Genomic DNA, 24,813 nt, shown 5'->3' on the forward strand with positions numbered 1-24,813 from the left:
CTGGGCCGAAGGCAGACGCTTAACCATCTGAGCCACCAGGCGCCCCACAACAATACTACTATTAATAAAACAGAAGACAAAAGAGAAGTGTTGGCAAGGATGCAGAGGAATTGAACCATTACCCACTATTGCTGGGAATATAAAATGGTGCAGCTGCTGTAGACAATGGTATGGAAGTTCCTCAAAAATTTAAAAACAGATCTACTACATGATCCAGCAATCACACTTTTAATTCAAGGAATTAAAATTAGCATCTTGAAAAGATACGCGTACTTCCAAGCTCGTCCCGACATTATTCGCAATGGCCAAGATATGGAAACCACCTAAATGTCCATTGATAGATGAATGGATAAAGAAGATCTACCTAATGCATACATATAATGGAATATAATTCGACCTTAAATGATGGTAAAACAAAGACTTTTTTCAGACAAACACTGTGAATCGATAGCTAGCAGATCTGCAAAACAAGAAGTGTTTAAGGAAGTTCATCAAAACGAGAAATAAGGAAATAAAGGTAATAAGGAACAGGGTCTCTCAAGCTTTTAACCAAAGAGACAAAATAATAATAATAATAATAGTTTGTTAGTACTATCAGTAGTAGTTTACTATTGTTGATAAGAAATTACCACAAACGTGGTGGTTTAAAAGAATATCTGTTTATTTTCTCACTCTTGCTTTGGGTCAGCAGTCTGGACATGGCCCAGCTACTTCCTCTGCTCAGGGACCCCCCGGGCTGCAGACGAGTTGTGGCCAGCCTGCTTTCTCAACTGGAGGCTTCACTGGGGAATAACAGGCTTCCAAGCTCATCCAGAATCTAGATGTAATTCATCTTGAAGCTGTATGACTGAGAATCCTGTTGTTCGCTGGTTGTCGGCTGGAGCCCACCTGTAGATCCTAGAGGTCACACACGGTTCCTTGCCATGTAGGCTTCCTGCACATATTGGTTACTTCTTCAAGCCAAGAAGAGGAATCCCTTCTCCAGTCTACTTACATGGAGTTCTCATATAATATAATGCAATCAGGAAGTGACGTCCCATCACCTTTGCCATAAACATGATCTAACCAAGGGTGTGACACCTTTGCCAATTCTGTTGGCCAGAAGCAAGTCTCAGGGCCCTCCCATAATCAAGGAGAGAGGATTGCACCAGCACGTGGACACTAGGAGGTGAAGGTCACTGGAGGGATCACCTTAGGGTTTGTCTGCCACGTTGTTATTTTGAAAATCCACTTGCTTAGAGAAAGGAAAACGCATTTAATTTTGCAAACATTCATCCATCAGTCTAATAAGGTCTTGGTAAATTTCCTGGGGTGCATCCTGTCCAAGGTAAAAATCCACATGATTGTAGTGTGGAATCAACTTGTAATAAATAAGCCTGGTAATTTTAGGGAGTAAATTCTCAACGTCCCTGACATCGGCCACACGGTCATGTCCTCCGCTCCACACAGCTGTTGGCACCTCCATCCTTGTAACGTCGTATAAGGGAGGTGTAAGCTAATTACAGTTAAAGAGATAGAGGAAAAAAAACAGTTTTTACAGAAAACCACCTTATGGAAGTAACATTCAGTATTAATTGTGAAGCAAGTTCTTCAAATGCTCAAAGTGTGCAGTTAGAATACCCTTAGTGATATATAGACACTAAAATGTTAAAAGTAATTAAAAACACTTTCATGCAATAATTTAAATTGGGAATAAACAAACCAAAAAATCACAACTGTTTTATTCCTGATTTGCACTTGGGGGAAAATAGGAAAGAATCCTAGGGGAAGGGGACCGTTATTTCTATGAGGACCATCTTTCTAGTAGCGCTTGCATGGGGAGTATGTCCTTTTCCAACAAAATAGATGTATTTATGGATTGGATAAATGTAAATACCTCTCCTCATATGCAGAAATCTCGACTAGGGGGATTATTGACACTTGAGCAGGCTCTTGGGGGAGCACTGAGACCAACGGATGAAAACATTTGAAATATGAGGTTAGGAAGGAGCCAGCCTGTCCCAGACAAGAGTGGCTGTGGTATTAATCTCTTGCCCCTTCTCTCTGGTTATACAGCCTTTCTCATGTGGATCCAACAAATCCCATCCCCTAGCTCCTCAGCGGGCCAGGATGACCAGGCCAGGCCAATCAGTCCTTCATCCTTCTGGCCTCCATGACTGGATGAGAGATGAGTTCATGGCTAAAACCAGGCCAGAGTTCTCTGGAACTTTTGGCTAGAGTGATTGAGAAAAATACTGGCTTTTTCTTTGGGTTTGCTGTTGAAAGAACGCTATGAGCTAAGTACATCCAGGCACCATTTTACTACTATATTTAAAATAGCCTAAGAAGGGAAAGAGCATACGCAAGCAGAAGTAGGAGAGAGAGGGAGGGGTTGAGGGAGCAGGAGAGCCCAGAGGACAGTATTTAAGTTCCCATTTATTATTAATTTCCCACCACACTTTTTAGCTCAGTAAAGCGGTATATATTTTTTAAACCTAAAATAAAGTTGTCTTCTGCTATCTGCAACTGGAAGATTATGGACTGCCACCATAGTCTGTGGACTGAATTGTGTTTTCTCAAAATTCGTATATGGAGACCTTAACCACTACTTTGACTGTATTTGTAGATAAGGCTCTTAGGAGGGAATTAAGGTTAAATGAGGTCATAAGGGCTGGGTCCTAACCCAGTAGGACTGCAGCCTTATAGGAAGGGGAAGAGAGAGATCTGTCTCCAAGCACAAACACAGAAGAAAGGTTATGTGAGCGTGTGGCCAGAAGGCGGCCCTTGGCAAGCCAGGAAGAGGGTCCTCACCAGAACCCCACCTGCCGGCACCCTGACCTTGGACTTCCAGCCTCCAGGACTATGAGAAATAAATTTCTATTGTTTAAGCCACTCAGTCTACAGTATTTTTTTTTTTTTTTTATGGCAGCGTGAGCAGATTAATACAGAGTGCCTGAGTGGTACACTCACTCGGTTAAGCGTCAAACTCTTAGTTTCGGCTCAGATCCTTATCCTGGGGTCATAAGATCGAGGCCCTGCATCAGGCTCCATGCTCAGAGCACAGCCTGCTTGAGATTCTCTCCCTCTCTCGTCCCCTCTCTCTGCCCCTCCTGCTCGTGCTCTCTCTCTCTTTCTAAAAACAACTAAGTATATCTTTAAAAAAGAAAATACACCATCATTAATTTTGGCAGCAAGATTAGGAAGAAAAGGTTATATGGACAAAAGATCCTTAGGCACTTGTAACCTTGCTGGGGAGAGCTTTCCTAGACCGGAAATGCACTGGGGGAGGTCCCCAACTTGGCGAATGTGCACCAGGAGTTCTCCAGACAGGGCGGTATTCAGGCAGAGAGCACTGGGTTACTCATCACCGAGGTCCCTGGCCCTGGATGCGTTGGTGTCTGGGTCTTTGCGTTACTAAGTATCTTACGGGTATCCCACGTACCCTATACTGCTGGGAGACCGTGGCCTTGGGCTTAGGAGCAAGTGGTCAATGAGAAGGTGTAGCTACAACAGGAAGTGAGAAAAGCAGAGAAGCCTGTGAGTGCAGATGGGCGTTCACCACCAGCAGTGCATGCGAGCGGAAGGGCTCAGGAGAGCCCGCGCAGTGCCCCAAAGGCAAAGAAGAGGCATGCTTTTCCTGACTCTGGTTTTCTTGGCAGGATCATACAGAGCACAAATACTCGGATGCAAAGATAGAGAGAGGTAAAGAATAGAGAGACAGCACAACCCAGAGGGAGCAGTATATATAAGCAAGGTTTATGGCAAGAGAATGGGCCTGCGGAGCCCCTCTGCAATGATTTAGGACCCTGTGAAGGATGAAAGGGGGCCCAGAAGATGGCAAAGCAAAAATGCATATGAAAATTCAGGATGCAAATAAGACGTGTTGGCTTTGGGCCAAGAAATTCTTTTTTACTTTTGTAATCATAAAGGATTGGTGATTACATTGATAATCACGCCTGTCTAATTTATGGGCCTTACTTATACTTGTGACGAAAGTGATTGCTTTTTACACATGCATGTTGTTCAGCCTCAGTTTGTTTGGGGTTTTCCATTATTCCCCCAAGGTCCCAAGCAAAAGATTTGTAAATGAACTTGAATCAGCCCGTCTTCTGAAGATGTGCAAGCACAATGGTAAAGCTAAGCCCTGTGACTCAGCTCTCAACCAAATTGATACCTGAGTCCCACAGGTAAGCTCATCATCCAAGACACTTTCCTTTTAGCAACTATCTACTCTTGCTAGGACGAGGAATTGGTTAATTACAAGAGTAAATGGTACTTGGTCATAGTGGGTGAGTCTGTGTGTGGTTAGCAGTTCAGGAGAAAACTATAGCGGTTTGGGAGAAAAATCAGATTTTTCACCCCAGCCAAAATCATGCATTTTCACTACTGCAGTTAGGGTAGCACTGAAAATTTGCTTTTTAAAAAAATTCAAATTTTTCCATATCCCTGACTTGAAAAACTCATGTATCTTTGATGACTACTTGTTTAATTTGAGCTCAGTCTATCAGCACGCAGCCAAAACCGTGTACAGATTTCCTTATAAGTACTGGAAAAAAGAACAACAAATAGAACACAACATATCGTCATTTAATATAGAGCTTTGGCTCCAAATTTTTCAGAGATTGTGTCAAGCAATATCTTGACACACCATTCTCTGGCAGATAACAGTATTTTTTCCTAAGAGTGTTATTTGTGTCTGGTTTATCTCTAGTGATCCATATATTGTTTGTTTTTTTTAAACGAGTATAGTACATGGCATCCCAAAGAACTGTCCCAAAGTGCTGAGAGTTTCTCTTTTTTGAGAAGGAATAAGAGCAGTGGAAGAAGAATGGATATAAAATCCAGGAACCCCTGGGCTCCTCTGGCTCATTACTAGCTAAATAATTTTGACAATTTATGTAACCTCTCTGAGCCTCTGCAAAATGAAGACAATCATATTTGCCTCGCAAGGTCCTTATGAGGATCAAAAGTAATGATATGGAACATGCAAGAAACCAATAAGTAGCATCTGATCGATATAAAATATCTGGCATAGTGTTGGTGCTTAGGGAGTGGATACTACTTTATTAGTTCACTTGCAGGTGCTATTGATGATTATTGTCATCTTTGTACCTGGTGAAAGTGCATCATGTTCTGATCAGGGTTTCCCCAGTCAAAAGCTTGGAACAGACCAGAATTAGCAGCCTATAATAAAATCAAAATAAAAATGCATTACAATGATATAAGAAAACAACATACACTGAAAGACAATAAACAGAAAATATACAAAGAGGATGACATCACATCCCACTCTTTCGGCACAAGAGCTAAAACCCAATAAAGAGGAATAAACCAGATAATATAAATGATAAATATTGATATACTAAATCACAGAACTGACAGTCTTTTAATCCCCTCCCCCATACTTCTCCTGTGAAAATCCTCAGACAGCAATGTCCTTAAATGTTCTAATGTTTATGAAATGTTCACAAGGATGCTGGATGGAATGATTCTTGAATATCTTAGCTCCAGGAATTTTAATATTTTTTTAAAAAGGCACCAGCTGTATGTCTCCTACATTGAAAAGTGACTGTTTTAACATACAAACAGCTTTGTACGTTATTCTTGCCAGGTGGTCTAGGATATTATGACCATATTCCTTACTCTTAAATAAAGGAATGTTCACTCAGAGTATCCTCAGTGCTTTCTATTTGAGGTACAGTGTTGCTGTCCCCCATTACATGGTCCAGCAGCCTGCCCCCATGTCATCTGTCCTGTGGCCACAGGCTCAGTGTCTGGGACAACACGCATGCCCATATTTGCATTTTCATGCTTAGGCTTCGGCTATTAGAATGGAAACATTCATAAGCCTCTATACCGAAGGGCTCCTTCTTCAGTGATTTGCCACCCATGTCAGATGGAGGCAGATAATGTTCACATTTGCCTCAAGTGCTTCATGAAATGATTCTCAGGCTCTTCCAAAGGTTTTTTTCTTAACTTGAATCTCAGATTTTTTTTTTCCACCCTCGTTGATTTAATCCGGATTTTTAGTTTAAAATTATTCCCCTTGTGATTTCTAAGGGCAGAGGCAGTAGTCTGCTGCTGTTGGAATTTTGCAGGTTTTTGACAATGGGAAGCAGTATCGTGGACTAGTTAGGTCCTCGGGTTCTAGCAGCAAACAGAGCTGGTTTGAATCCAGGCTTAAAGGATTATTGCATCTGTGATTCATGCCAAGTTATTTATCTTCCCTAATTCTTGTCTGTGAAATGGGAATGACACCATTCTCCTCATAGGGTTGTGGAGATTAAATAGGGTAATGCAATAAGGTAAAATAAATAAATAGGGCAATGCCTATAAAGTGTGTAACACCTAAGAAGACTCAAAATTACCACTATCAACATCAGCATCATCACCCTTGCCTTACCTGTCTGAATAACTTATGACCTCGTATTTTATCTCATCTCCTCCCCCCATCCTCCTGACTTATTTCTGTCTTGAAGAGGACCTTCTGTCACAAGGGAAGAGATCTTTTGAAGAGCAGTCAGCTGGGAGATGAGTAAGGGACTGGTGAGGACATTTGTAGAATGGGGGTCTCAAAGCCTCCATGGAAAGACTGTTATCAGAATTCAGTGAGACTGAATGAAATCACATGTATGAGTAGCAAGAACACATAGTAAGTGCTCAGTAAACGTGAAATTGAAACATGAAGGCCATGCTCATCACGGGCTCCATCTGTCTCCTCACTGGAAGGAGGCCCTATGTCCTGAACATCCTTCTTCCTGCAGGAACCTGAAGGCTTATCTCCTAGGGGGTGGAACTCTTCAAAGGAGTTCAGAAATCCTCAACTAGTATTTCAGGCTATCTACAGCAGTGCTTCTCAGCCTTAAAGCACAGAACAAATTTACTAGGGTGGAGGTTAAAGTGCAGATTCCTAGTATCTCAGATACATTAAAACTCTGGGAAGACCTTTTTCTCCTCCTCCCTATCCCCCCTCCCCCCAGACACAGACAGGTTCATACATATTTGGCTCAGAAAGCTATACCAATTGAATGTGCCTTACCTCTGAACTTGCTGAATATTGAGTGATACAGTAGAACACACAAAAAATTTAAACTGAGGGTAAAACCAGAAACCATTAATCTACTTTAGTCCTTCTCTAACATTTAATTTGCTCAGAATAAAGCATGATTTCCATACTCTGAAATGGCCCACATGCCAATAGGAGGCTGAGCAGACCTTTCTGGAATAGCCCGTGTCATGGTATATAAAGTTCTGTTAGAACTGACAATTTTCCAAAAGAGGAAATACAAGCTTTCCCTAGAGAAGGCAGTTTGGAGGGATCCAAAAATCAGAGTTCAGTCAGAATCTGTGGGAAGCAGGCCCATACACCAGACGCTACTGAGGACACGCTGAACAGAAGAGAGAACAGGAAGTCAAAGTGAGCTGATGCTGATTCCAGAAGCATCAACCTGACAGCAGCAGGTGCCAGCACAACCCTGTGGTGGGCTCTGTGAAAGCGCTCTTCAGGGGTCGCAGAGACCTACGTGTGCTTCATTTCAGAAATAGGAAGTTCGTACCTGGGCCCAGTGCAGCATATTCTGAACAGACGTGCCCGCGGAGCTCTGGGCCAAATAAACATCCAAGCGACTCTGCAAAAGAAAGAGATTATTTCTCATCTGGAAGCTAATCATGTGACCACCCCACAGGTAACTGTGAGTATTCTCTCTCTCTCTCAGGAACAAACATGTACCATACTGTCTTGAAGAACTTTCTCCTCCCTTGGCTCTAGTCTGTCCTGTGCAGCCTTCCTAAAGTCCAGAGGGCATCCTGCTGGTCAAAGGTGCTAACACACCTTTTCTCTCCAGCCTCATGTCAGACAGGTCCAGGAACCCAAAGGGTCAAGGAATAAAAGCCCCAGTGCCCTTCCTCACCCTGCATTAAGTCCCAAAGGACATTCTGAGAGAGTTGTTTATCATGAGACATTCAGAAAAGATCTGAATGTTTGCTTTCTGATTTTAACAACATAGTAAATATTCTACAGGGCTCTCTGAAAGTTTGGCGAACGTAATCCTTCCAGTATTGTAACTTCCATTAACATTTAGATTTTTTCTGGATTTAAAAAAAAAACTTGATTTTTTTTATACTTTCCATTGCTTTTTTTTAAGGATACATAGTTATACTTTTCCACCAAAGTGAGCATAGAAACACACGGAGCTTAAAAAAAAAAAAAAAAACATAACCCCTCATGACCTACCCAAACCTACTGAATCGATATCAAAATCTCTAGGGGTGAGTTCTGGACATGTGTATTTCTTCAAAGTTCCACAAACTCTACTTGTGCATCCCTGCCTATCCTCCACTAAAATAAACATCCTGTAGAGACTACAGTATCCCATAGGATGGTCCCCAACAGTGAAAAAAAAGGGCAATCTGACTGTAAAAATGTATAATGAAGGCCCTCAGTGAATGTTCAAGGGGGCCATTTTGTGAAGTCTTTCTTTAGCAAACTCTCAGGCCATGTCGAGAGGGTGCTTTTGGGAGATGATCTTTATTGTGTGTGCTTAAAGGTCTTCTTACTTAACTCTGCCTCCATGATATGCTTCCATCGAAGTGATGGGCAAGCACAGTTCCCTTCGGTAAACTGAGAACAATGTAGAGAAGGAATGTGAAAAGCCAGTGACTAGGGCATGCTTTCCATAAATGGCCTTTTAGAAATCTTGCTTGAAAGCAAGAAAAGTGTTAATCAGTACCTTCCACTAACAGAGGGAGACTAGACTCTGGGCAGAAGTCTGTGAGATAGTTGAAGACCATTTTCAGCTTAGTCCTGCCTGTGGTTTCGAAGATACCCCCTCTCTGGCAGGGAAGTAAACAGTAGCTTCCCCTCCTCCCTCTCCGACTCTTTGGGTCAGCTAGTGGTGACCGAGGAAGAAAAGGATTTCGGTTGGAGAGGACTCACCAGGAATCCCAGCTTATCCCTCTCGGTGTCCCTTGAACAGTGAATCAGTACCTATCATTGGAAAGCTATCCCTTAGTCCCTTTGGATTAAAGAAGTAAGTGGTTCACAAAATGACGATTTCCAAATCACCTATGAAAGTGGAAAACTGGTTTAAAAAATACAGATGCCTGAGCTTACTCCCTGAGATTCTACTTTAGTAGGTCTGAAATAGGGTTTAGGCACAGCAAGATAAATTTCAAAATCATTGTCTTAGTGTAAGTGAAGGATTTTTCAATGGCGGCACTTCGGCCAACAGCAAGAGTTGGTGAGAATGTTCAATGGCCAAGCCTTCTTTGCAGATCCTCCTACTAAAGCAGGTGGACTCCCCAGCTTTGGCTGGAAACCACCAACATGTAACTTCAATTCAGGAGACCAAAAAATAAATAAATAAATAAAAAGCCCTTGAGACGTGGTTTCCACGTGATTCAGTACAAACTCTCCTCACCTCTGTGCAACAAAACAATTGTTTTCTTGGCTCCGACTACTTACACATACCATGTTTAAGTTTTTGGGATCAAATCCACTGAAAGTAAATAGGAAGTTGCTGCAAATATGACGAAATAGCTTCCGGTTGCACACCTTGGTGGCAATGAATTGGTCAAAAAATGTATGAGGGTAGAACATCTTGTCACCAAATAAAGCCTGCAAGATCAATGTAAGATACCATCAAATTTCACGGATATGGATGCCAAGAGTGGAAAGTGAGTGGTAACTCAGACAAGGGCTGGACAGCAGTGGTATCTGCTCTATGCTAGTCTTCAGTGAAACAGAGAGGCCTGTTAAATTTTGTTTTTGGTTCTCCCAACCCACCTTGTTGGTCTTCCCAACTCTCCTCTTGATGCCTTTTCCCAAGATCCTCTACTTGCCGTGTTTTTGGAACGTGCCCTGAAAAACTAGTCCCTGTAGGAAATTGGTAAGTCTTTGGAGTCAGGGATACTTTGGCTCAATTCTGGATTCTGTCTCTTATACCTTAAGAAAGTATTTCATTTCTATTATCTGGAAATGGATAATGAAATGGAAAATTAATATGCAGTATGTAAGACTGTGTAAAGATAATAGGTCATGTTTAAAAGGAGCCTACTACAGTTTCTAGAATCTAGTTAACATTCCCCAAACAATAACTACTATTATAATTAGTGAATGATCATTCCAGAATATTCTAGCGAACTCTTCCAGAAGCAAAAGCTTAACCCCCCCAAAATCAATCTCTACTAGTGGAATTTCAGGCAATGTTGCCAGTGAGTTGAATTTACCTTCTGAACTTTAGGAATCCCTTCGAATTAGGACACAAATTCATATCTCATTCCTGTGCATAGAAGATGAATCTTGTCTTTGTTTCACAATAACTAGCTTTATAATCTTAAATTAGATACAAAGATGAAAGTGTTTTTAAAAAGATTTTATGTATTTATTTGAGAGAAAGAGAGAGAGAAAGCATGAGCGGCAGGAGGGGCAGAGGGAGAGGGAGAGAGACAAGCAGACTCCCTGTTGAGCGCAGAGCCTGGTAGCTCCATCCCAGGACCCTGAGATCATGACCTGAGCTGAAGTCAGACACTTAATGAACTGAGCCACCCAGGAGCTCCTGTAAAGATATTTTTTGATTCTTAAACCTTTTGGAAATTCTATTTACAGTAATAAAAACTGGCTTCTCTTTCTCCTGGAAGCCTTTTTTAACTACCAATTACAACCAAAGAACAATAACAACTAGCATTTATTTTTATTGCACTAATGCATGACGAGATCTCACAGTATCTTTGGTAAACTTGAACCAGTAAATTCCTACTGGGTATAGTTGATGGAATTCTGAGTTTGAAAAGTGGTTACTTTATATGGTCAAAGGTCATCTTCATTTAATGGAATATTTGGTATCCCATGGAATATTAAGGTTATCTATGATATACTGTGACTTCATATACCCCTTCCTGCCAGAGAGAGGGAAGGAGAAAGAAAGAGAGACTACAATGTGTTAAAATAGTTCAAATCAACCTCTTTAGGTCTAGAAAGCAGTAATTAATCATGGCAGACATTATCTAATTCATTCTGGCCTCTCATTCATTTTGTCACAATCACTGGGACACTTGAAAGATTAAAAAAATTTTTTTTAATTAAAAAACATTTTTTTACTTTTTAAAACTTAATTTTTTTTTCTTTTTTGAGAGGGAGAGAGAGCATGTGTATGAGTGGTAGCAGGGAAAGGGAGAGGGAGAAAGAGAGAGAGAGAGAATCTTTAGCAGACTCCATGCTCAGTGTGGAGCCCCATGTGGGGCTTCATCCCACAACCCTGAGATCATGACCTGAGCTAAAATCAAGGGTCGGACACTTAATCGACTGAGCCACCCAGGAGCCCTAAAAATTGTATTTTTAAGTAACCTCTACACCCAACATGGGGCTCAAACTCACAACTCGGAGATCAAGAGTCACATGCTCTTCTGACTGAGCTAGCCAGGCGCCCTTGAACTTACCTTTTAATAGAATGTTTGCAGGGAGCCTGGGTGGCTCAGTCATTAAGCGTCTGCCTTCGGCTCAGGTCATGATCCCAGGGTCCTGGGATCAAGTCCCGTACCGGGCTCCTTGCTCAGCGGGAAGCCTGCTTCTCCCTCTCCCACTCCCCCTGCTTGTGTTCCCACTCTCTCTATCTCTCTCTGTCAAATAAATAAATAAAATCTTTAAATAAAATAAAATTAAAGAATGTTTGCATCTCTTCTATGTTCTCAAGTGTAATAATCTAAATAGATTAGCACATGAATAAGTAATCAGAGTAGAAAGCAGGGTCTGGTTTTAATCAGCAAACATTTTTGTTTCTCATTACCAATATCTTCATCATCCACACTTGGCAGAAAATCCATGTGAAAAGGAAGTGCCAGTTCATAGATGTGACCAACCATCAAAATATGATGTGAAGAAAGAGGTTATATCTGCCATAAAGGGCCCTTGTTCTTTATTCTGACTGCTGGTGTTTCCAAATACAGGGTGAAGTAGCATGGCGGTCTCTGACTTCACATTACCTCTACCCCTACACATGAGCAATGCAACAAAACTACCATTATATTTACCCAGGCACAGATAATTGCTCCTTCACCCTAACCTAAAAAGAGAGGATAGTAGTGCAGGCCAGCCAGCCATAGAACACCCATTCCTACAGTGTGGTCAACATGACTCATAGACTGTAATTCCAAGTTGGTTCTGGAGGGCGTGTGCTTGTCACATAACAGTATAGCAGTCTTGCATTAGCTCTAATTTAAGAAGATATCCCTTCTTCTGGGTACGTGGCCCCGTGCCAGGTCTCATGGTTTGCCAAGCAGAACATGGGCTGGATGCAGCTCTCAATGGACTGCTGAGCTGGGCTCTGTGTACACAGCTGCATAAGGATCCAGAGCTGACTTTTTCAGGTTGGCATTGGAAAGGAGGGTAAATAATTACATAGAAGAAAGAATATTGACCATAGATGGCCTGCTCAGATCTGGGTTCAAATTCTGGTTCCACCACCCATTCGCTGGGTCATTCGGGACAGGGTGCTTAGCCTCTTTGAGCCTCAAGTTCTTCTTTTAAGATATGAAGATAGGGCACCAGGTAGCTCAGGTGGTTAAGTGTCCAACTCTTGATTTTGGCTCAGGTCATGATCCCTGGGTCGTGAGATCAAGGCCCACCTCTGGCTCTGCACTGAGCGTGGACCCTGCTTGGGATTCTCTCTCTCCTTCTGCTCCTCCCCACCACCCAAAAGAAAGAAAGAAAGAAAGAAAGAAAGAAAGAAAGAAAGAAAGAAAGAAAGAAAGAAAGAAAAAAGAAAGAAAGAAAGAAAGAAAGAAATGAAGACAATACTAACAACCCTTACTATTATAGAAAACACATAAAGAGCAAAGGGTCAAAGCAAGCTGTAGGTCAGAAAAAAGATAGAAGGGTAAGAACACATAAATGCCCAGGGGCAAAACAAGGGATGGGAGAGGTGGAGAGGATAAGCAATTGGTAAACAGGAGATCTGAAGCACCAAGTGCTGAGGTTGAATCTAAAATAAACTCAATTAATAATACTAGACAATACTTACTGAAGACCTGCTATAGGCCAGGTATGATGCTTAAACATATATCATCTCAATGAATCTCCAAAACAACTTGACAAATCTTACCCATTTTTTTTACTCATTCATTCATTTTCAACTTTATTGAGGAATAATTGATACCATAAGACATTAAATGACATTTAATGACATTATAAATGACATTAAATAATGACATTAAAAGACATTATAAGTGGAAGTTTGTATACTTTGACCTACATCTCCCCATTTCCTCCTCCTCCAGCCCCTACTAACCACCATTCTATTCCCCTTTTCTATGAAATTGGTTTTTTAATATTAGATGCTCCCTATAAGTGACTCAGTACAGTATCTGTCTTTCCTGTCTGGCTTATTTCATTTAGCATTATGCCCCCTAGTTTCATCTAGGTTGCAAATGACTGCATTTCCTTATTTTCTTTTGACTTTTTTATGTTCTTTAAAATTTTCCCATTTTAATTTGTCTATACTGTTTTCCATCAGGGCTATACTAATTTACATTTCCACCAATAGTGTATAAGGGTTCACTTTTCTCAACATCCTCGCCAACATTCATTTCTTGTCTTTTTGATAATAGCCATCTAATGAGTGTGAGGCAATACCCCACTGTGGTTTTGGTTTGCATTTCCCTGATGATGAATGATGTTGAGCATCTTTCCATCTATCTATTGGCCATTTTCATGTCTTCTTTGGAAAAATATGCGTTCTTATCCTTTGCCCATTTTTAATTGGATTACTTGCTTTTTGGCTATTGAATTATATGAGCGTTTTGTATATTTTGTTTATTAACCCCTTATCAGATACTTGTTTGGCAAATATTTTCTCCCATTCTGTAGGCTGCATTTTCAATGTATTGATTGCTACCTTTGCTGTGCTGAAGCTTTTTAGTTAGTCCCATTTGCTGATTTTTGCTTTTATTGACTGTATTTTTGGTGTTTTATCCAGAAAAATCAGTGGCAAGACCAATGTCAAGGAGCCTTTTCCCTATGTTTTCTTCTAGCAGTTTTATGGTTTCAGATCTTCTGTGTAAGTCTTTAATCCACTTTGAGTTAATTTTTGTGAGTGGTGTAACATAGGGGTTTAGTTTAATTTTTTTTTTTTTTTTAAGATTTTGTTTATTTATTTGACAGAGAGAGAGAGAGAGAGCACAAACAGGCAGAGTGGCAGGCAGAGGGAGAAGCAGGCTCCCCACTGAGCAGGGATCCCGATGTGGGGCTCGATCCCAGGACCCTGGGATCATGACCTGAGTTGAAGGCAGACACCCAACCGACTGAGCCATCAGGTGTTCCTAATTCTTCTGCATGTGGCTGTCCAGTTATCCTAACACCATGTATTGAAGAGATTGTCTTTTCACCATTGTGTGTTTATAGCACCCTTGTCAAAGATTAGTTGACCATAGTGTGGGCTTATTTCTTGCTCCCTATTTTATCCCACTGGTCTATGCACCTGTTTTTATGCTAGTATGATACTGTTTTGATTACTATAGCTTTGTAATAGACTTTGAAATTGGGAAGTGTGATGCCTCCACTTTTGCCCTGCTTTCACAAGATTGGTTGGGCTATTTGGGGTCTTTGTGTTTCTGCACAAATTTTAGGATAGTTTTTTCTATTTCCGTGAAAATTGCCATTGGAATTTTGATAGGGATAGCACCGAATCTGCAGTTCACTCTGGGTTGTACAGACACATTAGTGATATTAGTCTTTCCAATCCGTGGACACAGGGTATCTTTTTATTTATTTGTGTCTTTCTGGGTTGTATAGGTATGGAATTGAATCACCATGGGCTAATGTACTTATTTCTCACAAGCCAGAATCCCTGGCTTCTGTAAAAATGGTCTTCCTTTCATCTGCTTTAATCGAAATCACTGAACGCAATGATCACTTTTAGTCTGCAATAGGAGAAGCCCATATCAATCCATAAGAGGAAAACACACTAAAGTTCATGGACCAATTCACTTCAACTGAGTAACTGATCAGATTAGTTAGCTCTTAGCACACAGAGAGAATCTGGAGTTTAGGATATTGCCCAGATTTTGAGAAGTTGACAGACTGAGAGTCTAAGAAGTGTGGGCCGTTGAGTAAGGTTGGACTTTTAGTGGGGTGCCTGGGTGGTGCAGTTGGTTAAGGATTCGACTCTTGCTTTCTGCTCAGGTGGTCTCAGGGTTGTGAGATTGAGCCCCCACATCAGGCTCCGAGTTCAGTGGGGAGTCTGCTTCAGATTCTCTCTCCCTCTGCCCCTCCTGCTCATGTTCGCTCTCTTTCTCTCTCTCTAAAATAAATAAATCTTAAAAAAAAAAGGTTGGACTTTTAGTGATGGGGAAAGTATGTTCTAAGCAAATCATGACAGCAATGAGTAGGTGACACTAATTAAAGGCTTATAATGTGCAAGACCTGGTTCTAAGGGATTCACAAGTCTGAACTCAATCCTCACAGCAGCCCTAGGAGTAGGAACTATTAACATTCCCTCTTTATGGGTGAAGAAAATGATTCACAAAAGATTTAAGGTCTTGACAAATTTACCCAGCTAGCTAGGATCCAACCCCATGCCATCTGGCGCCATGCTGTGATCTTAACTCCTCCTCCATATTGCTCCTGAAAAAGCAAGGGTCACTAGAGAGAAATTTAACCTACTAGATTAAACAAATCAATTAATCACCTCAACATTTGCTTTATCTGTGAGTGAGGAATGACATGGGATAGAAGCCCCTGATAGACATTTAGACAATAGGGTAGAATGGTATTGGAGTGAGCTCCCTGAACCCTGTTGGTAAAATTACATTATTAGTAGATCTACATGGACATCTTACATCTGTTATAGTCTCAGAAGCTTGTAAAATGCCATTTTGTCTAAGGTTCTCTTCTCTTGAAATCAGTGAAAATAGAGCTAGTTTTAGTTACTACAGATTTAAACTTGGAGGAGTCACATACCTTGACTACTTCTCTGGAAAGAATTGTGAATTTTTTCATAGGACTTTGGGTGTATTTCACCGTGATGACTGGAGCCAATGCAAAAAATATCTTAATCCTTTTAGCCAGCTCTGGATTTGTAGAGAATGCTATGAAGGCTGAAAGGGAAAAACACTAGTTTATAGATTTAAAACAATTCTTCATTCATAATAAATGGTAGCAGAAGTAGGCATATTAAAAACAACAACAACAGCAACTACAAAAACAGCTCAGAATAAGTACCACTGGTAGGGAAGAATTTCCTAAACTTCTCAAGGAAACAATTGGCTAATTCAAAATGCAGTGACTTTTTTTTCCCTGGAGAATTTATGTCTCTTCATAGTGTTGCAGAAAGGGTTCAAACATCTATTGTGGGGCATGTCCAGGTAAACTCCAAGGGCCATTCTACCTTGACCATACTCTCTAGTATCATACAACACTGGGCTATAATTTTGGCTTCTCATTCACTAGCTGTGGGAAGTCTTGGTTTTCTCAAGCTGTCAATGTGGAAAATAGAATCCTCACAGGATGATTCTTTTGAAGGTTAAATTACATATATATATATATATATATATATATATATAAAACTGAAGGTATTCTTTGGCATTCTCACCATTGGAAAGGATTTCTAAATTCAGCCATTCGTAACACATGGATGATAATGGTCTCAAATGTTTGTAGATTGCAATGAGAGATGGTATGTAAGATGCATAGCGTCTAAAGACCTACTTTACACCAGAAACCTGATTAGAATTCAGATGTAGAAAAGAGCGTGGTGGAGATGCGGTTGATATTGTTGAGCTGTCTAGCTACACGGGGAGCAGGGAAGGGGGTGAAGTGCCTCAGGGCATTGTCAACACGGCCCCATCTACTCTAGCCTATCCCAGTGCCTCCAGGAACTAAAAGAAACAGTAATTGTGGCATATGATGTCCACAGTTTGTAATTCTCTGCTTTCTTTTTGGTGTCCTCATTCGACTGAAAGCTCTTTAGGGGAAAGACCCATATCATCCTTATCTCGGCCTTCCCAGGGTCCAAACCAGTGTCTGGTAACTGTGTGGTGTACACACAGGAGTAAGTCCCTCTCCCTCAGGCTTATCTATCAATCTCCAAATTCAGTCCTGGAGCGGCAAAATCCCTGGTGTCCTCCTCGTTTTGTTTACTCTTCAGAAACCAGTCAGAGGAAATGGTTTCCCAGGTCAAGTCCTCAAGCTAGAGACTGCACAGGGGGAAGAAGTCCTGACCCCTTTCATGAATATGGAAGGTTCTCTGACACTCTCAGATCCCACCTGCCCCAAACACACCAATGGTGGTGCCTTGGGAGTGGCCCACATAGTAGAGTCGCTCTTGTCCGGTTTTCTCTACGATAAAATTGATTGTGGCCGGAAGGTCATAGTTAGCCATCTCATCCAAGCTGCCAAAGAGAAAGAACAAAAAAATTGGGGGAAAAAACCCAACTCAATGTCAGTCCTACAATGTTTAGACACATTTATTGCAGACATAGATACATAGCTTTTGTCAATTTAAGACTAGAGTCAATGTAGAACATTAGGCATCTCTGCAAGTTTTGAAGATGTCCCCTTGATGGCAAGAGTGACATGGTTAAGAGACCAGATCAGAAAAATCTGCTTTGCAAAGTCCCAGAGAGGATTTTCCTGTAAGGCTAGTCATAGTTCACTTAATTCAACAGCGGATTTACCAAACTCCCTTGAAAAGAACAGTACCTGGAATGTTTATTTTAAAAGCAGACTAAAGCAAACAGATTTGTAGGGGTCAGCCCAGACAGACTGAATCAGAACTTCTGGGGAAGAGGCCGGGTGATCTGCGTATTTATCAGTCACCTCAGGTGCTTCTTTTCCTATGTGTAGTTGGGAAAACACTCACCTAGGGAATCATCATGTTACCTGTAATCATGCCATGACACGGCGGCATTGGGGTGTGGAATGAGGAAATACCAAATGGCTTCGAGGAATAAGGCGGCAATGAAGAAAGGAACAAACAGCTTTAGTGACCTGCAGGGCATGCTTCTTAGAGTCTGTACCAGGGTGGGGGGGTCCCCCTGGGATGAAGACGGCGTGGCTTCTAGGGCAGACCATGCCCCAGGGTGCTGCTGCTGGTGACTCTGCTCTTGGCTCATTCTGTGCTCAGGCTTTCTCTTTATTTCCCCAGGACCTGACTCTGGGGCCAGGTCTCAGCCCCGCCAGCCGATGGATGGTTCACTCACTCCTCAGTGAATAAACATTGGAGGGGTCAGCTGTGCAAACTCACCTGGGGCTCACTCTTGGCTTATCATGAATGTCTGGTTCTCAAAATTTTCACCCAGAGCCTTGTTTCCGGTCCCATTTCTCGATCAGTTTCGGTTTTCCTCTTTAGCAAGCACCCCAGGTAAACTTCCTTTGGGGTCCACAGTGGCAAAGTGATAGTCCTGGAATTAACCTTTCTAAAGATGATCTTTGCATTTTGATTTTTTTTTTTTTTTTGCATATATACTTTGCACACGCACACACACACACCGGTGAGCAGGGTTTTTTAAACAAACAGCAATGCAATGAATAAGGGCATTTCTTCAGGGCCTGTGAAGAAAGCCCGGGTAGAGGAAGAAATGTTTGTTTCCTTCTCGTGGATTCCACTGGGTTGTGTGTGCACAGAAAGAGGGAAATCCAAGGGTGTCCATGTCCATGAACAAGGTACATACTTTATTTATTAGTATGTAGCTCCTTACCTGAAGGCCCAGTATTCTCGAGATTTAGGTGAGAATTTCAAGTGTTTTCTGGACCAGGTGTTGCCCCGGCTGTTGCCCATCCAAACGTCATAACCGATATCTGCCAGAAGGAAAGCCAAGCTGTTGTTCGGGAGGTTGCAGATCCAATTAGTGGCGGATGCAATTAAGCCATGTTGCAAATACACAACAGGCCTCGGAGCTGAAAACACATGGGCAACAAGAATCTCATGTCTGAACGCCCTCGGTGTCTGGAGAAGAATTCTCTTTCCCGACTTCCTCTAGTAGAACAGAGGGGAAGGGATGACATTTGGTGCCAGGCAAATCTGGGCTCGAGTCCTTTATGAACTGCTTACTTGGGCAAGTTATTTGCCTTTTCCTGTCTTGTTTTTGTCTTTTTAAAATTTGGATTATATATAATGTTTTACATTGTTCTGTAGGTACTAGAGTCAGGTTGTTCTTGCTCAAAGTCTATTCTGCTACACATTAACCCCTTGTGCCTCAATTAACTTAACTGTATAATGGGCAGTAATTAACAAATGCTATCTCATAGTGTAGTCATAAGAATTAAATTAGAATTAAAATACATAGGGGCGCCTGGGTGGCTCAGTCGGTTAAGCAGCTGCCTTTGGCTCAGGTCATGATCTCAAGGTCCTGGGATCAAGCCCTGTGTTGGGCTCCGCGCTCAGCGGGGAGTCTGCTTCAGGATTCTCTCTCTTTTTCTGCCCCCATCTTACTCTCTCTTGCTCTCTCTCTAAAATAAATAAATAAATCTTTAAAAAATACATACAAGACAGTCCGGCATAATGAATCATTTCTCTATTATTATTATTCATATCAATAACATTTGATGTCTCACGAAGCATCTGATTACCAAACTAAATTTTTCTCGAAATAGTAATAGAAACATTAAAAATGCCATTTGTGAATACTGACTGAGTGCCAGGCACTAGGCTCGATTTTACACACGCCACATAATTTCATTCACATTGTCAGAAAGCAAAACAGCAAAATGCAAGATGTTCAGTGAAATGTTATGCAACGTAAAACTGTTAATCTGATAGAAAATTCCTGTTCACGATGTGGAATTGGGACAGCTTGACGAAGAAGAAGGCAGGGAAGTGGCATTGAGACACAGACAAGAGAGAAAAGCAACAACAATGTTCCCGTCTTTTACAAAAGGTTTGTTACTGTGCTGGTACCCGGGACCCCCTCAGCTCCCTCTGGGGCTAGACCAGCTCCCAGAGATCGGGTGGTTACACTGGGGTCCCAGAGAGCCTTTGGTCACCCAGACGCAAGAAACTAAAGTCTATGTTCACTCAGTCTACCTTTGGAGGAAACGGAAAGAAGAGGTGTTACTAATTCTGCTAAATTATTGCCTAAGAGCATAGGCCCCCTCGGATCTGAGCCCCCAGCAGCTTCTCATTGTAGAGTCAGCTGTCCAGCTCACGCATTTTGGCAGCTAGCTGGCAGAACTGAAATAAAAGTTTGGGCAGACAAAGTTCTCATGACTATTGTAATGGGGTTATCTAGAACCTAGATTTTTCTCTTTATATGATTAACCATTGTGAGACTGGCAAGTTTCATTATACAAGACTCCAAAGTATCAAAGGAGCTAAGATTTGAGAGAAGAAAGCAAACAGTTCTTGCCAGGTGGATTCCCCCTTACTCTACAGAGATCTATCTGTATTGTAGGGAGCTAGGAATGGCTCATTAATTAAGTTTAAGTATAGCAATAATTGGGTCCAATTTAGGGCGCCTGGGTGGCTCAGTTGGTTAAGCATCTGCCTTCAGCTCGGGTCATGATCTCAGGGTCCTGGGATCGAGCCCCACATCGGGCTCCCTGCTCAGCGGGGAGTCTGCTTCTCCCTCTACCCTTCCTCCCTGCTAGTGATCTCTCTCTCTCTCTGCCTTTCAAATAAACAAATAAAATAAAATCTTTTTTAAAATCGGGTCAGATTTACTTAAAACATGAAGTCCCAATGACTTAAGAAGAGAACTAATTACAAATGAAGTAAGTTGGAAAGCTGTCGGAATAGCTGAAGCAAAAGGTGATGATCATGTCCAAACCTAGACTTGAGGAATATTGAAGCAGAGAGAAGTTTTCAGATGAGAGAGAAATTTGGAGGCAAAATTGATAGATCTTGGTGACTGGCTGCGTATAGGAAGTGATGGACAAGAAAGCGTCAAGATGACTTCTAGGGGTCTGGTTGTTAAGCCTGAAGGGAGTATCTCCAGAACAAGACTAAGTTTTATTTCATGTTATTTTTGGAAGGACAAAGTCATAGAGGAAGAAAAGACTAAATAAGGAGTGTACAGTTGACCTTTGAACAACATGGGTCCACTTATCTGTGGAGTTCTTTGATAAATACAGTACAGTCATATAAATGTACTTTCTATTCCTTATGATTTTCTTAACATTTTCTTTTCTCTACCCTACTTCCCTGTAAGAATACAGTATATGATGCATATAACATAATACAAAATATGTGTCAATTGGCTGTTTATGTTATTGACAAGGCTTCCAGTCAACAGTAGGCTATTTTCAGTTATGTTTTAGGGGAGTCAAAAGTTATATGTGAATTTTCAGCTGCTTGTGGTGGGGGGTAGTGGTGTCCCTAACTCCCATGTTGTTTGAGCCAACTGTGTATCTAAATGCTTGAAAAACCCCAGAGGATTCTACAAGCGAAATGGAGCCAGACTGGTAGAGGTGATGAGTTTCCTATTTCAGACCAAAAGCTGCCCAGCTCCTCTAGGAATGCTCAGAGCACACCTAGGAATCTCTGCTGGAGGCAGTCTTCCTTCCATAACAACATAAATCCTACTTGCTCTGGGACATCCTCTTCCAGAAGGAATCCGGTAAATTCCAAGGACATAACCATCTTTGGTCACGACGTCATACTCTTCACAAGGGTAACCCCAGTAGGAAATAATCTGGCTCTGGAAGGAGGAGAGGAAAACAGACACAACCATGATGTCAGCTCTCGATTTTTATACCTACATTGCAACATAGTCCTTTAAGTTACACAAGCTACTGTTGAACTAAGTACTGGGACAGGATGCAGCAGGAAACTCAGGATCCCTTGAGGAGAGTTTTAGAAGAAGGTTGCATGCAGAGGCATTGGAAGGTGAGGGAGGTTGACCTTATACCCCCGTCTGCCCGGCCTGGATTGGGAGTTACAATGAGAATTACTAATGCACCCGGGTTCACTCACAAAATGTTTGAAAACAAATGTGTATGGTTAGCTAATGAGGGAAGCCATGGGGGATTGTGTAGGGCCCCGTGGCTAGTAACAAGTGAGCTATTGCCAGCCAACCCTGAAGGGAGGTGGGAGAGAGTGGCCCCCAGGCCCAGAATGAGATAGGAAGAAAGGACCACATGGAGAGGAAGCAGACAGCCCATCTAAGGTGACCACGTGGAGGGAACCAGGACAACGAATCATCTGACCTTACCCTTGTCCCTCCTTCTGATCTCCTGCTCAAGATTTCAATGGGCTGAACTGAACTGAAAGCCAAAGTCAAGGGACCTTGTTGACCTAGTTCTTACAGGTCAGTTTCTTGGGCAGAGGGTAAAGAAGATGTAAAGAAGAGAGTCTGAACCCAAATGAAAAATACCTCCTGCACAGATATACAGGCAAGAGAGCAAGTACTGTTTACTGGTCATCTGCATAGAGCATGGTGTATATGTTCTGCTTTATTAATCCTTACAATAAGCCTTTGAGATGGGATCATACCCATTCATGGCTGAGAAAACCGAGTTCCAGAGAGATGAATAATCTATCTGAGATTGCACACTAGGAAGAGAGAAAGACAAAATTAAAGCCTAAGGAAGTTTAGCTCCAAAGTGCATGCCTTTACCACAGGATTATGCATGTGCCCATGCAAGGTGCTCGAGAGGTGTGCATATATGATGGGGTTATTTAAAGCGGTGGTTATGAGCTTAGATTCTAGAGACAAATTGTATGGCATCAAAATCTAGCTCTTTCTCTTCTTAATGTTTCTTCTTAATGAAGGACTTACAATATTCATATTAGCTTCAGGATTTGTGACACTTCTTCTCTTGTGATAACCATATACAGGTCCAAGAAGAAGCATCCAGTATGCTGCTGCTAAAAGCTGCCACATTTGGGGTCTGCCTGGGAAAGGAAATATTAATATATTTGTCATCAAAGAGAATTCTACAAGTGAACTTTGGTGTAATCCTTCTATAATATGACTGTAAGAGAAAGTAGAAACCTGCTTCTAGGTTGTGCTTTAGCAAGCAATAAACTTAATATTCAAGACTCATTCCATGAAAAATCTGAAATTATGAATTTTTAGTAAGAAAAGAAAGAAGAAAGGAAGGAAGGAAGGAAGGAAAGAAGAAAGAAAGCATAAACCTCAAATAAGTCTCCAATAGATAGCTGGACAAAAGAAGGGAATGTAGAATTTGCAGAGAAAGAAATACAATGGCCAATATATTAATAAAACACGTTCAATATCTCTAGTTACCAAATGAATTAATTCCTTTTTTCTAATCATGGGAGTAAGCATCGGCACAACCTTTATGGAGAGAAATTTATTAACATGACTTACAAATTTAAAAATATTCATACTTTTCACTCAGCAATTCTATTTCCAGCAGTCTATCCAAAGGAAAAATAATATACATAATAAAAAAGAAATAATTATTATAAAATCATTCCTGATTATATATCTTAATATAGTGAAATTTACCAAATAAGAGATTGATAAAATAAATTATGGGTGAGGAAGAATGGTATTATCCAGCCACCAAGTATAATATTTATATGTGTTATGTGAAATCTCTATTATATAATATTAGGGGAAAACAATGTAAATTGTGCATATATTTTGAGCCCAATGTTAAAACAAATGATAAAGAGGACAAAAAGACTGTCACCTGCCAAACTCCTCATGATTTACCCCAAGATCTGAACTTGGCTGCCCACCTGCATATACATATCTGTATTTGTCCCACATTTTCCTTAAGTTCTTTCTCCCAGCCTATCTCTTAACTCAGGAAAAAGACATGACAGGCACAGCATCCCATGATAGAAACTGAAACCACCCCTCAAGCAATAAGGATTGCCCAGAGGAAGAGCTCCCATGGCCCAGAGCACCCTGACCAGTGTGAGCTTAAACCCGACTCACGCCTACGCAGATGCACCATGGATTGACCCACAGTTACCTCTACCTCATTATAACACTAAAATCTCCACCCAAGGAGGAACACAAGCCTATTTACATAACATGCAAAGTGTGTACAGGCATGGTCCCTTAAGGTGCATGCTCAACCTCATCCCTGCCTCTACATTCAATGACAAGGCTCCTCTATCTAAATACTCATCCTAACCCTGAATAAAAGGAACCCACCCACCTTGCTCGGGGGTCCAAGCTTTGGAAGTTAATCCCCGTGATCTCCTTATTTGCCACAAATAAACTTTTCTTTGTGTGACAACTCACTTGGTATAGTTTCTACCTGTGACTCACCAAGGGGCAAACTCAAGGTTAGTTCGGTTACATAAACACCAAATTTTAATTATGGTCTAGATGGTGAATGTTTTATTATGTCTAGGTGGTGAATATTTGGGTGATTATTTTCTCATTTTTCAGGACTTTCCATGCTTTATAATTTTTTTATATCCAGTATTACTTTATCATAAGAAAGAAGTTACTTTTCAAATAGAAAATTGTCAAAATTGTGGGGGAGAAAAGATGATTATATTCTCCATTTGGCTTTGAAACCACTTAAGTTTAAAAGCAACAAACAAGTAAACAACTGCAGAAATAACACAGGGGGACACTTTGCAGGAGACTTCCCATTACTACAGTCTTTACAAAGTGAAGACCTTCAATTTATGTTGGAAAACACACCCTAGCTGTTAGTATGTTCTTTTTTTTTTTTCAATATAAGACAGATGGTAAGTCTCACCCTGTAGGAAATGGGAGGATTTTTCAGAAGATGCTCCAGTATTGTTATAGAAAATTCCATGAATGTCTCTCTTGGATATATCAAGGTCATAATCTCTGTTGACTGTATGTATTAATATAATTAATTTATATTATAATATGATCAATGTGGTAAATATGTATTTTATATTAATGTAATATATTTATATATAACTCATATTGATTGATGCAGCT

At 41.1% G+C, this 24,813-nt stretch overlaps 1 protein-coding gene across 3 annotated transcripts in view; it reads right to left on the reverse strand.

The window, feature by feature from the left end:
• Positions 1–640: 640 nt before the first annotated feature.
• Positions 641–24,813, reverse strand: part of LIPK (lipase family member K) — a 42,676-nt gene continuing 18,503 nt past the window's right edge. Inside the window, exons 3-11 of one of the 3 annotated variants that reach the window (XM_078077785.1) lie at positions 22,687–22,802; positions 21,492–21,606; positions 18,670–18,769; positions 17,252–17,361; positions 15,932–16,068; positions 9,449–9,595; positions 7,536–7,607; positions 5,092–5,163; positions 641–1,495 (exon numbers count right to left, since the gene is read on the reverse strand). In XM_078077785.1, the coding sequence (XP_077933911.1) occupies positions 1,256–1,495; positions 5,092–5,163; positions 7,536–7,607; positions 9,449–9,595; positions 15,932–16,068; positions 17,252–17,361; positions 18,670–18,769; positions 21,492–21,606; positions 22,687–22,791 (1,098 nt within the window). In that variant the 5' untranslated portion in view covers positions 22,792–22,802 and the 3' untranslated portion in view covers positions 641–1,255. Of the gene's footprint in view, positions 1,496–5,091; positions 5,164–7,535; positions 7,608–9,448; positions 9,596–15,931; positions 16,069–17,251; positions 17,362–18,669; positions 18,869–21,491; positions 21,607–22,686; positions 22,803–24,813 lie in introns of all 3 variants that reach the window. The other 2 variants (XM_078077784.1, XM_078077786.1) reach the window with 2 other exon arrangements.

The sequence above is a fragment of the Halichoerus grypus genome, chromosome 7, assembly GCF_964656455.1.
Source record: "Halichoerus grypus chromosome 7, mHalGry1.hap1.1, whole genome shotgun sequence".
NCBI lineage: Eukaryota > Metazoa > Chordata > Mammalia > Carnivora > Phocidae > Halichoerus > Halichoerus grypus.